This window comes from Triticum aestivum, chromosome 5B, assembly GCF_018294505.1.
Source record: "Triticum aestivum cultivar Chinese Spring chromosome 5B, IWGSC CS RefSeq v2.1, whole genome shotgun sequence".
In the NCBI taxonomy this organism is placed as follows: Eukaryota; Viridiplantae; Streptophyta; class Magnoliopsida; order Poales; family Poaceae; genus Triticum; species Triticum aestivum.
In genome coordinates, this window is record NC_057807.1 from 337,681,439 (window position 1) to 337,695,415 (window position 13,977).

Consider the following 13,977-nt stretch of genomic DNA (forward strand, 5'->3'; position numbering starts at 1 on the left):
CAATGCATGAAAACACTTTATGACTCGTACTATGTAGAAACTTTAATCCGTTGGTTGTGGAATCATGGTGGTGATTTGGATTTCTTCACTGAATTCCGATAGACTTCCATTTGGGGGGCTGTCTGTTTTGACTCCATGTGCTATTTTTTGTTACCGAGTGGAAAGTACAATGTCATACTCTTGATATATATAGACATGAGACTTATTGAGAATTTTATCTGCGGCATGGGTTCTCATACTTTTCACATGAAATCTTGAAGGAAAGTAGAACCAAGGCTATGCGGATGGCAGCGGTGGCTCGGAGAAGAGAATAAGCGAGGGTGCGAAGGAGTGATGTGGACTGCAGAACGGAAGGAAGGGGAGGGAAGCTGCACCCATGAACTATGCCCATAGCTTGATGTCAAACTTGATTGCAGCTCTTGTTAGATCCTAGATAATTAGTATGATTTTGGGTGCTCAAAGAGGGTGGCACTATCATGGACATGTTTGTGTCGGGCCCCCTTCAGGAATTTACAATTACCCCATTAATGAGTTTTAGTTAATTAATATTCCAGGTTTCATTGTGCCTCAGTTTCCTCTTGGGACGTTGGCCCTGAGGTGCGAACTTCATCACCCATGTCAATAAAAGGAGAAAAAACCATCTAAATGATCTATATGTACCTACAATTTATATAAATAGGATTCGACACATTGTACCATGCACATGAAGCTAAAGACAACATTTTTCACATTGTATGGAAATATCTTAGACACATCAAGCAGACTCAAGTTTGTGACTGATATTTAGTTAGATCATTGCCCTCTATGTACACAACTTTCTATTTTTTATCAACTTACAACACAAATGAAGTTGATTACAATTACTTTTTGATTGTTACACGCTAACATTTCTATAGATGCAAAATTTGACATGCATTGTGTTTATATATGCAACTGCAAAAAACATCTCATGGTCCATGGCAACGCACAGGCATTCTACTAGTTAAACAAAATTGACGACACAAGGTCACCTTGCCTTAATCCCTTCTAGGTTAGAAACTAATGACCGGTGTCATCTGACCTTAACCCCAACACTCCCGTCCTGAACGAAACGTAACAAGCTGCATGTTGCCTTCGTTCAACCACAAAACCTTTCATTTGAAGAGCTTGTTGAAGGGAAAAACACTTTAGTTTGTCATAGGCCGTATCAAAGTCCGCCTTAAAGATAACTCCGTCAAGTTTCTTAGTGTGGAGCTCAGGGAACATCTCATGAAGGACAACCACTCCCCCAGTCACATTGTGACTATACATAATGGCAGTTCGCATTGGGCGCACAACTATATGAACAACATTACACAACCTATTAGTGCCCACCTATATGAAGACTTTGGGATGTAGCAGCGATGTTAGTTGAAACAACTAGAGTATTTACTGAAATGGAGGCAAAATATTTGTCTCAAATATTAATTAAGAGGAGGAATGAGTTTGTTACAAGTCCCAAAACACAAAATGAATTAGACTACTGGTACAATTGTTCTTAGTTTTTGTTCGCGTCGGCGGTTATCCATAGTTGGACCTCGTCCTTAATGTTTTTTAGAAGGACCATTAGTTGCATGCTCTTGTGGCGAAAGATCCGGGCATTCCTTTCATTCCAGTACCAAATAGTCAAACCAATGAGCATTGTAAGAGATGCCACGACCTTCCTATTGGCCGGGGGGGTGCTTCGGCCGGATGCTTGATCCACCACTCGTTGATGGATCTTTTGAAATGCCAAGTGGTAGTGTCAAAGCCATCGAGATGGAGCCTATCATTTATCAAGTTCCAAAGACGGATTGTGTAGCGACACTTAAAGAAGGGGTGCACACCTTATTCTTGCACTTGCTTACATAAGGGGCAAGGACCGTAACTTGGCCATCCGCGTTTGGCTAAATTATCAGCGGTTCAAATCCTATCTTGAGTGGCCAACCATGCAAAGACATGACCTCGGGAGGGGCCCAAGTGTGCTCTATAGGGGAGTAGAATGTTCCTATAAATTCCATCGTGTAGACGGTAGCCACGGAGTAAGCACCACTAGAAGTGTGCTTCCAAACAATATCATCTTAAGCATGGGCGTCAAAAGTGGAAGTCGCAAAGGATGGTCCAAAGAGCCACAAACTGGCGGGTGTGCTCTAAGGAGGAGTTAACGGTAATCTTTATTTTTGGAACCCAAGCGTCCTCATTGAGAGCCTCATTCACCTTCCAATTTTTTTTATTTTTTTTCTCGTGGATGCGTAGAAGATGAGAGGTGCGATCTCCTTTGGTTTCGGTTATTGATCCAAGGTGCCTACTAGAATGGAGTTTTAGCTTCACCTTCAATGGTGATGTTGGTGCTGGCATAGAAAAGGTCAAAGTCATGTTCATCACATGGGTTGTCCATGCAAACCCAAAATTTTGATGTTTCTTTCCATTCAAACTATGGTCATCAAAGTCTCAAAGAATGCACAAACTTTGCAGTGTTGAGCACCTGGATCCTCATGTTCATAAGGCCGACACACCATATCTAAATTTACATTGCATTTCATCCCGATAGTCTTGTCCGATTCAGACAAAAAAAAGCTTGCTCAAGCTTGTTGGTGTTGCTAACCTTTTCATACTCCAGTTGTTTATATCACTTATGACTCGTAAGTGATATAAACAACTGGATTATAAAAAGTGTCATAAGCTGAAGGTTCCTGCATGTAAGATTGTATGCTAACGGTAGAGATCCGTTAGCTTCAAGTTTGCAACCCGACCCGGCAAGGGATTGGCCAATCAAATCACAGTCTCTACTAAGCCCGCCGGTCAAAAATACTGTTCAGTTTGTTCACTTTAACCCATCGCGGTTTGCTGGCCATTATATAAGACCGCCTCCTTTCGCTTCACTCACCATCTCATCTCAACTCTCCGATCACATCTCGATTTTTCCTCTTCTACACAGACACACACACACACTCGCTGCGCAATTCGTTTCTGGGACAGAGACTTCCGCAGCGGCAAGAAAATTAGCAGCGCAGAGCGATGGAGAGCGTGGATGAAAATGGAGGAAGCCGCCTTGTGGTGACCGAGCTGGGCTACATCAAGGAGCTGGTGAGGCAGCTGGACGTGAACCTGGGAGGCTGCCCCGACCACTGCAAGCGCCTGGCCGCCCAGATCTTCGCTGTGACCGAGAGGTCCATCGGCATGATCAGGTCCGGGCACTTCGACAGCCGGAAGCGCTCCGCCGCCGGCCTCGACTCGCCGCCGTTCTCCGCGACGCCCAGCCCCCTGAGCGACGTTTCGGGCATGCCTTTCCATACCAACAACAAGAAGAGGTGCATACTTTATGAAACTATTCGATCTTGTCACGATTAATTGATGAATAGTCAGTCGTATTTTGGATCTTTTTAGTGTAGATTTTTAAGTGCCTTCTTTCTTCTTGGATTTGCAGGAAAACAATGGAGAAACGGAAGCATCAGGTCAGGGTGAGCTCGGAGGGAGGAGGAGCAGAGACCCCAGTCGACGACGGCCACAGCTGGAGGAAGTACGGCCAGAAGGACATTCTTGGAGCCAAGCACCCAAGGTTGGTAGTAGTAATTTTCTTTTGGTACATCCGCACATGTTTAAATTACACGAGTGGCAAGTGGCTCCACAATCATCCGCTTTCGCTTTCTGTGAGGTCACGGGGATTTTTACTTTTGGATTTGGGCACTGGTTCTTCTTCGAGGTGTTCTTTTCAGGTGGTGAATCTTGCAGCCTTTCCACTGTTGCCAATTATTCGGCATCCACTAGTCAGATAGTAGTACACCTGTTGCATCCGATTGAACCGCTCCAGAGGAATTGTGTTCGCCGTCCCTGACCTGAACTGTGCAACACTGCAGGGGGTACTACCGCTGCACGCACCGCAAGTCCCAGGGATGCGCGGCGACCAAGCAGGTGCAGCGCGCCGACGAGGACCCGGCGCTCTTCGACGTGATCTACCACGGCGAGCACACCTGCGTTCATAAGACGGTGGCGGCCGCGGCGGCCATGGTGCAGCCGGCGGAGGAGAACCCGGACGCGCGTAGGCATCTGCAGAACCTGAGCACGAGCCTGACGGTGAACACCGAGGGGCTCACGGCGGGTCATCAGGGCTGCAGCACCACCACGTCCTTCTGCTTCTCCTCGCAGGCGGCGGGCGTGCTGACGATGCCGCAAGAGCACTACCCGTTCTCCATGCCGTCGACGCCGGAGAACTGCTTTGGGCAAGGCGCGTCGCTGTCGACGTCCCTTGAGCCCTCGCCGGTGACCTCGGACTCGAACCGCTTCTCCATGAGCCCGTTCCAGGCGGAGTGGAGGGCGCGGTCTGAGTACGACGAGGTGGTGTCCGCGCTCGTAGCAGCGGGGACGATGCCGGCGCTCACCATGGAGATGGAGGAGGAGACCGCCTTCTCGCTGGACGAGTTTGAGTTTGACGTTTCTTGCTTCCTTGCATGAGATGATGGTAAAAAAAAACAGGAAAAGAAACGGGACTGTAGGTATTAGAGGTATCACCCGCTCAGCTCTGATTTTGGTTAGCGACAGAGGAAGAATAACAACAAATAAGTTCTTCATGGGTCAGTGTGGGTGTTTGTGTAAGCTTTAGGAGATGAGATTAGCTCCTTTTTTTTCGCAAAAAAAAAAGAGATTAGCTCCTTTTCTTCATATTCTTTTAATTTATTTTTATTCCAGAGATTTTTCTTCTAAATTCAGCTACTAGTAGTTCCCAAGAAGGGTGGCAAAAACAAATTGTAAGCAATGCGTATTCCTCCACCTGATTTTTTTTTGCCACCCAATCCTAATGTGCGTGTTTTGCTCCGCCACAAAAAGTTGCTTAAACTTTGGACGAAAATCGTAAATGAACACCATGCTTAAAAAAAGCCTTCCAAAAATTGGTGAGAGTGCACGTTTTTTTTGTTGAACCATGCAGGAGAATTGCATATATTTTGATAAGAGAAAAGAGATTACACACCGAAGATGACACAACCTATACATCATCAAAAATGGTACGACGAAAACAACCCGACGATCCTTACATCGCCGAATATGGCACGACCCCAAGTCCCCAAGTACACCATGACCCAAGCAACAATTTGCAACATGAGGACAGAACCAACTCCAAACCAAACTACAATGAGAGCACTCAAGCGACCTAGGCAGAGAGCAAATCGTTGAACTACGTCCAAGTGAAGGGCCTCGTCGACATCAGGAGCTTGCAACTAAAACCACAAACAACCGACCACAACCACAACAAAGGGACACAAATATCACAGGGGCACCACCCAAGGACCAAGAGCACGACAAGCCCGGCGAAGCCACCACTGCACGAGTAGGGGCAACAATAGGATCCATAGCATAAAGAGCTTCGAGAAGGAGGACCACTGACGTACGAGGGTAGGATGGCACTCCAACTGGCAACACCAAAGCCAACCAAAGAAGGAAACAACGATATAGGGGAAGGGGATTTACCCCAGGAGATGGATGTGACAAGCAGGGAATGACGAGGATCAGCCACCCAAACAAATGAGGACCGACGAGGAGATGCACAAGCTTTAGTGGCACAACCCGTTGATCTATCGGAGTGGACCACAAATCTGATGGGGCGGCACCCAGATCTGGCCAAAGGAGCATGGGAATCCCAAGGGAAGGGGGGCAAGAGATTTCGGATGGCCGCAACCTCGGCTCGCAGAAGGAGCCACCATCACACGAGGATCCACCAAGCACACCTCCAAATGACAGCTGATAAAGGCAGCATACCACATCCAAAGAGCGACCAAGAAATATTTGTCTCTTAAGATTCTTTACCACAGAAACATGATTCTAAAGAAGTAATTTACACACATCGGCCAACACTCTTGCTCAATAGAATTTGCCAGGAAACTCATTTTATTCCACATAAGCTGATTCTAGTTTGCCTACTTTTCCCGCAAGGGACTTGACTGTTGGGGAACATTGCATGAAAAAATATTATGCACACGCAAGATCTATCCATGGAGATGCATAGCTACAAGAGGGGGCGAGCATCTACATACCCTTGTAGATCGCTAAGCGGAAGCGTTTATCAACGCGGTTGATGTAGTCGTACACCTTCACGATCCGTTCTGATCAAGCACCGAACGCATGGCACATGCGTTCAGTACACGTTCAGCTCGATGATGTCCTCGCCTTCTTGATCTAGCAAAAGTGGCGCGAGGTAGTAGATGAGTTCCGGTAGCACGACGACGTGATGGAGATGGTGGTGAAGTTATTTCCATAGGGCTTTGCCAAGCACAACGGTTTTGGACGGAGGATGAACTAAAGGGGGAGGGGGCGCCGACACACGGCTTCGGATTTGTGGTCAGTCGCGCCCCCTCTCCTCCTCACACATACTCCCTTCGTCCGAAAAAACTTGTCATCAAAATGGATAAAAAGGGATGTATCTAGGACTAATATATATCTAGATACATCCTCTTTTATTCGTTTCAATGACAAGTATTTCCGTACGGAGGTAGTATATAGGTGGAGGGGGAAAGGGAGGTGATACGTCCCCAACGTATCTATAATTTTTTATTGTTCCATGCTATTATATTGTCTGTTTTGGATGTTTTATATCCATTTATATGCTATTTTATATTATATTTGGGACTAACCAATTAACCTAGAGCCTAGTACCAGTTTCTGTTTTTCCTTATTTTTGAGTTTTACAGAAAAGGAATACCAAACGGAGTCCAAATGAAATAAAACTTTCGCCATGATTTTTCTTGGACTAGAAGACATCCATGGAGCTTGGAGAAGGGGCCAGAAGATTCCCGAGGAGGCCACAAGCCTCCCCCTCGGGAGTCCTCCAACCCTAATCTTTGCACTATAAATTTCCAAATATTCCCAAACCATTAGAGGCATCCACCAAAATACTTTTGTGCCTCCGCAAGCCTCTGTTCCCATGAGATCCCATCTTGGGGCCTTTTCCGATGATCTGCCGGAGAGGGATCCGATCACGGAGGGCCTCTACACCAACATTGTTGCCTTACTGATGATGTGTGAGTAGTTTACCACAGACCTACGAGCCCATAGCTAGTATCTAGATGGTTTCTTCTCTCTCTTTGATCTTCAATACAATGTTGTCCTCGATGTTCTTGGAGATCTATTCGATGTAATACTTTTTTGCGGTGTGTTTATTGAGATCCTATGAATTGTGGATTTATGAACATATTATCTATGAATATTATTTGAGTCTTCTCTAAACTCTTTTATGCATGACTGAGATATCTTTGTATTTCTCTTCGAACTATCGATTTGGTCTGGCCAACTAGATTGGTTTTTCTTGCAATGGGAGAGGTGCTTAGTTTTGGGTTCAATCTTGCGGTGTCCTCACCCAGTGACATAGCAGGGGTAGCGAGGCACGTATTGTATTGTTGCCATCAAGGATAAAAAGATGGGATTTGTATCATATTGCTTTAGTTTATCCCTCTACATCATGTCATCTTACTTAAGGCGTTACTCCATTCTTATGAACTTAATACTCTAGATGCATGCTGGATAACGGTCGATGTGTGGAGTAATAGTACTAGATGCAGGAAGGACTTTGTCTACTTATCACAGGCGTGATGCCTATATTCATGACCATTGCCTTAGATATCGTCATAACTTTGCGATTTTCTATCAATTGCTCAACAGTAATTTGTTTACCCACTGTATGCTTTCTTCAAGAGAGAAGCCTCTAGTGAAACCTACGGCCCCATGGTCTATTTTCCATCATATATTTTCAGACCTATAAACCAAAAAAACCAAAATACCTTGCTGCAATTTATTTACTTTTACTTTGTTTTACGTTTTAGTAATCTTTTATATCCATCTCTATTAGATCTCATCCTTCCAAGTGACCCTGAAGGGATTGACAACCCCTTTATCGCGTTGGGTGCAAGTGTTTGATTGTTTGTGCAGGTGCATAGATTGGAGACTTGCTTGTACCTCCTACTTGATTGATATCTTGGTTGTCAAACTGAGGGAAATACTTATCTCTACTTTGCTGCATCACCCTTTCCTCTTCAAGGGAAAACCAACACAGGCTCAAGAAGTAGCAGGAAGAATTTCTCACGCCATTGCTGGGGAGGTTCTGCATCAAGCCTACCAAGTACCCATCAAAAACTATCATATCTTGCATTACATTATTTATCACTTGCCTCTCGTTTTCCTCTACCCCAATTATAAAACCTTTTTAGAAAAACAAATAATATTTGCCTTTTTGTTCGCCCTACTTTCGTTAGTCTTTTTGTTTGGTTTTTGGTCGCTTGTGCTAGATTGCTTGCTTTGTCACGACGTCTCAAGAGAATACCAAGTTGTGTGACTTTTCCAACACTAATAATAATGATTTTATTAGTACTTTGATTGCTCCCGCTACTAGTGCGGAATCTTATGAAATTAATGTCGCTTTATGAAATCTTGTTACAAAAGAACAATTTCCCGACCTTCCTAGTGAAGATGTCGCATCTCATCTAAATACTTTCGTTGAGTTGTGTGATATGCAGAAGAAAAAAGATGTGGATAATGATATTGTTAAATTGAGTCTATTTCCGTTCTCACTACGAGATCGTGCTAAAACTTGGTTTTCATCTTTGCCTAAGAATAGTATTGATTCACCGAACAAGTGTAAAGATGCTTTTATTTCCAAGTAATTTCCTCCCACTAAGATCATCTCCCTTAGGAACGATATAATGAATTTTAAGCAACTTGATCATGAACATATTGCATAATATTGGGAGATGATGAAATAGATGATAAGAAATTGCCCTACGCATGGTTTGAGTTTATGGATGATCATACAAAAAATGTATGCTGGGTTGAATTTCCCTTTTAGAAATCTTTTAGATTCCGTCGCGGGAGGTACTGTTATGGAAATTACATTAGGAGAAGCTACTAAACTCCTCGATAATATTATGACAAATTACTCTCAATGGCATACCAAAATATCTTCGACTAGTAAAAAAGTGCATGCGGTTGAAGAAATTAATACTTTGAGTGGAAAGATGGATGAACTTATGAAATAGTTTGCTAGTAATAGTGTTCCTATTGATCCTAATGATATGCCTTTGTCCACTTTGATTGAGAATACTAATGAATCCATGGATGTGAATTTTGTTGGTAGGAACAATTTTGGTAATAACGCATATAGAGGTAATTTCAACCCTAGGTCGTTTCCTAGTAATTATCTAATAATTATGATAATTCCTACAACAACTCTTATGAAATTATAATAAAATACCCTTTATCTTGAGGATAATATTAAATATTTTATTAATTCTCAAAAGAATTTTAGTGCTATGGTAGAAGAAAAATTGATTAAGATTGATGATTTGGCTAGAAACGTTTATAAAATTTATCTTGAGATTGATTCTTTGAAGATGAGATGTATGCCACCCAAGCATGATATTAGTGAATCTATAAAAGCTATTTGGATTTCTATGAATGAGTGTAAAGAAAGAACCGCTAGGATGCGTGCTAAGCGAGTTTGGTTTGTAAAAGCGTGTTTTTCTATTTCTTGTGATAACAATGATAAAGATCTTAAAGTGATTGGTATGACTCCTATTCAATCTTTATTTGCTAATGTAAATCTTGATAAATATGGGACTGGAGATGAGTCAACTTTAGCTAGAAGGCATCCCAATAAATTGGAGTTTAAATATCTTAATGACAAAATTGATAAAAGTGGTATTGGGGAGGTCAAGACTTTAGGTAGCGATGAACCCACTCTTTTGGATTTCAAGAAACTTAATTATGATAATTGTTCTTTGATAGATTTTATTTCCTTGTTACAATCCATGTTGAATTCACCTCATGCTTATAATCAAGATAAAGCTTTTACTAAACATATCGTTGATGCTATGATGAAATTGTTTGAAGAAAAACTTGAGTTGGAAGTTTCTATCCCTAGCAATCTTTATGATGAGTGGGAACCTACTATCAAGATTAAAATTAAAGATTATGAGTGCTTTGCTTTGTGTGATTTGGGTGGTAGTGTTTCCACTATTTCAAAAACTTTATGTGATGTGCTCGGTGTCCACAAATTTGATGATTGTTCTTTGAATTTGCATCCAGCGTATTCTACTGTTAAGAAACCTATGGGAAGGATTAATGGTGTTATTGTTGTAGCACATAGGAATTATGTGCCTGTAGATTTTATTGTGCTTGATATAGATTTCAATCCTACATGTCCTATTATTCTTGGTAGACCTTTCCTTAGAACAATTGGTGCAATTATTGATATGAAAGAAGGAAACATTAGATTTCAATTTTCATTAAGGGCAAGGAACACTTTCCAAAGAAATAAAATTTACTTGCCATATGAATCTATTATGAAGGCTACTTATGGATTAACTACCAAAGGTGACAATACCTAGATCTATTGCAATATGCCTAGCTAGGGGCGTTAAACAATAGCACTTGTTGGGAGGCAACCCAATGTTATTTTTATGTTTTTTGTTTTTTCTACAGTTCTTCAATAAATACACATTATTACCTCTGTAGCAATTGTGTTTGGTGTTTTAATTAGTGTTTGAGCCAAGTAAGACCTTTGGGATGGTCTACGGTGATAGTTGATTTGATCTTGCTGAAAAATAGAAACTTTTGTGTCCACTAGCATAATTTTGAAAATTCACAGAAGCGTGATAAGAGTATGAATTTTTTACACAGGATTGATATACAAATTGGCCATGTTGTCCTAATTTTTCAGAATTTTAGAGTTACAGAAGTTTGAGCTAAATTCGGATCCTCACACACTGTTCTATTTTTTACATATTCTGTTTTCTTTGTTGTTTGCTTATTTTGATGAATCTATGGGTAGTATAGGGGGGTATGAACCATGGAGAAGTTGGAATACAGTAGATATAAGACCATTATAAATTTAGAATGAGTTCACAATAGTACCTAAAGTGGTGATTTGGTTTTCTTATACTAACGGATCTTATGAGTTTTCTGTTGAGTTTTGTGTTGTGAAGTTTTCAAGTTTTGGGTAAAGACTTGATGGACAACAGAATAAGGAGTGGCAAGAGCCTAAGCTTGGGGATTCCCAAGGAACCCCAAGGTAATATTCAAGGACAACCAAGCATCTAAGCTTGGGGATGCCCATGATGGCATCCCCTCTTTCATCTTCAATCCATCGGTAAATTTACTTGAGGCCATATTTGTATTCACCACATGATATGTGTTTTGCTTGGAGCGTCTTATATGATATGAGTCTTTGCTTTTAAGTTTGCCACAATCATCCTTGCGGTACACACCTGTTGAGAGGGACACACATTAATCCTGATTTATTAGAATACTCTATGTGCTTCATTTATACCTTTTGAGCTAGGCAGTTTGCTCTAGTGCTTCAATTATATATTTTTAGAGCACGCGGTGGTTTAATTTCATAGAATTGATGAACTCTCTTGCTTCACTTATATTATTTTGAGAGTCTTTAAACAGCATGGTAATTTTCTTAGGTTATGAATTTAGTCCTAATATGATGGGCATCAAAGCGGGATATAATAAAAACTTCCATATAAAGAGCATTGAATATATGAGAAGTTTGATTCCTTGCATTTGTTTTGAGATATAAATATGGTGATATTAGAGTCATGCTAGTGAGTAATTGTGGATTGGTAGAAATACTTGTGTTGAAGTTTGTGACTCGTAGCATGCACGTATGGTGAACCATTATGTGATGAAGTTGGAGCATGATTTATTTTTTGATTGTCTTCCTTATGAGTGGCGGTCAAGGACGAGCGATGGTCTTTCTCTACCAATCTATCCCCCTAGGAGCATGCATGTAGTATTTTGTTTTGATGGCTAATAGACTTTTGCTATAAGTATGTGAGTTCTTTGTGACTAATGTTGAGTCCATGGATTATACGCACTCTCACCCTTCCACCATTGCTATCCTCTCGAGTACCGTGCAATTTTTGCCAGTGCATTAAACCCACCATATATCCTTCCTCAAAACAGCCACCATACATACCTATTATGGAATTTCCATAGCCATTCCAAGATATATTGCCATGCAACTTCCACCATTCCGTTTATTATGACACATGCCATTATTGTCATATTGCTTTGCATGATCAAGTAGTTGGCATAGTATTTGTGGCAAAGACAACGATCATATTTGATTTTTTAATACATGTCGCTCTTGATCATAGCACATCCCGGTACACCGAGTCATATCTTGTTCTAGAATCGAGTTGTAATTCTTGAGTTGTAAGTAAATAAAAGTGTGATGATCATCATTATTAGAGCATTATCCCATGTGAGGAAAGGATGATGGAGGCTATGATTCCCCCACAAGTCGGGACGAGGCTCGGGGCAAAAAAGAAAAAAAAGAAAAAAAGAAAAAAAGAAAAAAAGAGAGAAAAAAGAAGAATGGAAAAATGAGAGAAAAGAAGAAGGGACAATGTTACTATCATTTTTCCACACTTGTGCTTCAAAGTAGCACCATGTTCTTCATGATAGAGAGTCTCCTATTTGTCACTTTCTTATACTAGTGGGAATTTTTCATTATAGAACTTGGCGTGTATATTCCAATGACGGGCTTTCTCAAATTTCCCTAGGTCTTCGTGAGCAAGCAAGTTGGATGCATACCCACTTAGTTTCTTTTTGATCTTTCATACACTTATAGCTCTAGTGCATCCGTTGCAACGCAATCCCTACTCACTTGCATCGATATCAATTGATGGGCATCTCCATAGCCCATTAATTTCCCTAGTTGATGTGAGACTTTCTCCTTCTTTTTGTCTTCTCCACAACCACCATATTCTATTGCACCTATAGTGTTATATTGATGGCTCATGCTAATGTATTGCATGAAAATTGAAAAAGTTTGAGAACATCAAAAGTATGAAACAATTGCTTGGCTTGTCATCGGGGTTGTGCATGATGAAATACTTTGTGTGATGAACATGGAGCATAGCCAGACTATATGATTTTGTAGGGATAACTTTCTTTTGCCATGTTATTTTGAGAAGACACGATTGCTTTATTAGTATGCTTGAAGTATTATTGTTTTTATGTCAATATTAAACTTTTTCTTTGAATCTTATGGATTTAAATATTCATGCCACAATAAATAAGATTGCACTGATGAATATGTTAGGTAGCATTCCACATCAAAAATTCTATTTTTATCATTTACCTACTCGAGGATGAGCAATAATTAAGCTTGTGGATGCTTGATACATCCCCAACGTATCTATAATTTTTCATTGTTCCCTGCTATTATATTATCAATTTTGGATGTTTTATATGCATTAATATGCTAATTTATATTATTTTTGGGACTAACCTATTAACCTAGAGCCTAGTGCCAGTTTCCGAATTTTCCTTGTTTTCGAGTTTTAAAGAAAAGGAATATCTAACGGAATCCAAACAAAATAAAAAAATTGCGATGATTTTTCTTGGACCAGAAGACATCCACGAAGCTTGGAGAAGGGGCCAGAAGGTTCCCGAGGAGGCCACAAGCTTCTTAGGCGCGCCCTATGGGGGCACGTCTTGAGGGGTTGTGGGTCCCTCGGGAGCCCCTCAACCCTAATCTTTGCACTATAAATTCCCAAATATTTCCAAACAATCATAGGCATCCACCAAAATACTTGCCACAAGCCTTTTTCCCGTGAGATCCCATCTTGGGGCCTTTTCCGGCGATCTGCCGGGGGGATTCGATCACGGAGGGCCTCTACACTGATACGTCTCCAACGTATCTATAATTTTTGATTATTCCATGCTATTATATTATCTGTTTTGGATGTTTTATATGCATTATTATGCTATTTTATATTATTTTTGGACTAACCTATTAACCTAGAGCCCAGTGCCAGTTTCTATTTTTTTTGCTTGTTTTAGAATTTTGCAGAAAAGGAATACCAAATGGAGTCCAAATGGAATAAACTTTCGCGAGGATCTTTCTTGGACCAGAAGCAAACCAGGAGACATGGAGATGAAGTCAGAGACACAACGAGGCGGCCACGAGGGTGGAGGGCGCGC

The 13,977-nt window shown here is 41.2% G+C and overlaps 1 protein-coding gene across 1 annotated transcript; it reads left to right on the forward strand.

The window, feature by feature from the left end:
- The first annotated feature begins 2,866 nt into the window (after window positions 1-2,866).
- Window positions 2,867-4,843, forward strand: LOC123111736 (transcription factor WRKY19). Its single transcript, XM_044532587.1, has 3 exons — window positions 2,867-3,308; window positions 3,425-3,556; window positions 3,855-4,843. Exons 1-3 carry the CDS (start codon window positions 3,016-3,018, stop codon window positions 4,447-4,449), a joined length of 1,020 nt encoding a protein of 339 aa, XP_044388522.1. The 5' UTR covers window positions 2,867-3,015; the 3' UTR covers window positions 4,450-4,843.
- Window positions 4,844-13,977: the final 9,134 nt, after the last annotated feature.

Coding starts and splice junctions, on each gene's coding strand:
- LOC123111736 (XM_044532587.1), top strand. CDS start 3,016: ATGGAGAGCGTGGATGAAAATGGAGGAAGCCGCCTTGTGGTGACCGAG. Junction 3,309..3,424: donor CATACCAACAACAAGAAGAG/GTGCATACTTTA, acceptor TTGGATTTGCAG/GAAAACAATGGAGAAACGGA. Junction 3,557..3,854: donor CTTGGAGCCAAGCACCCAAG/GTTGGTAGTAGT, acceptor GCAACACTGCAG/GGGGTACTACCGCTGCACGC.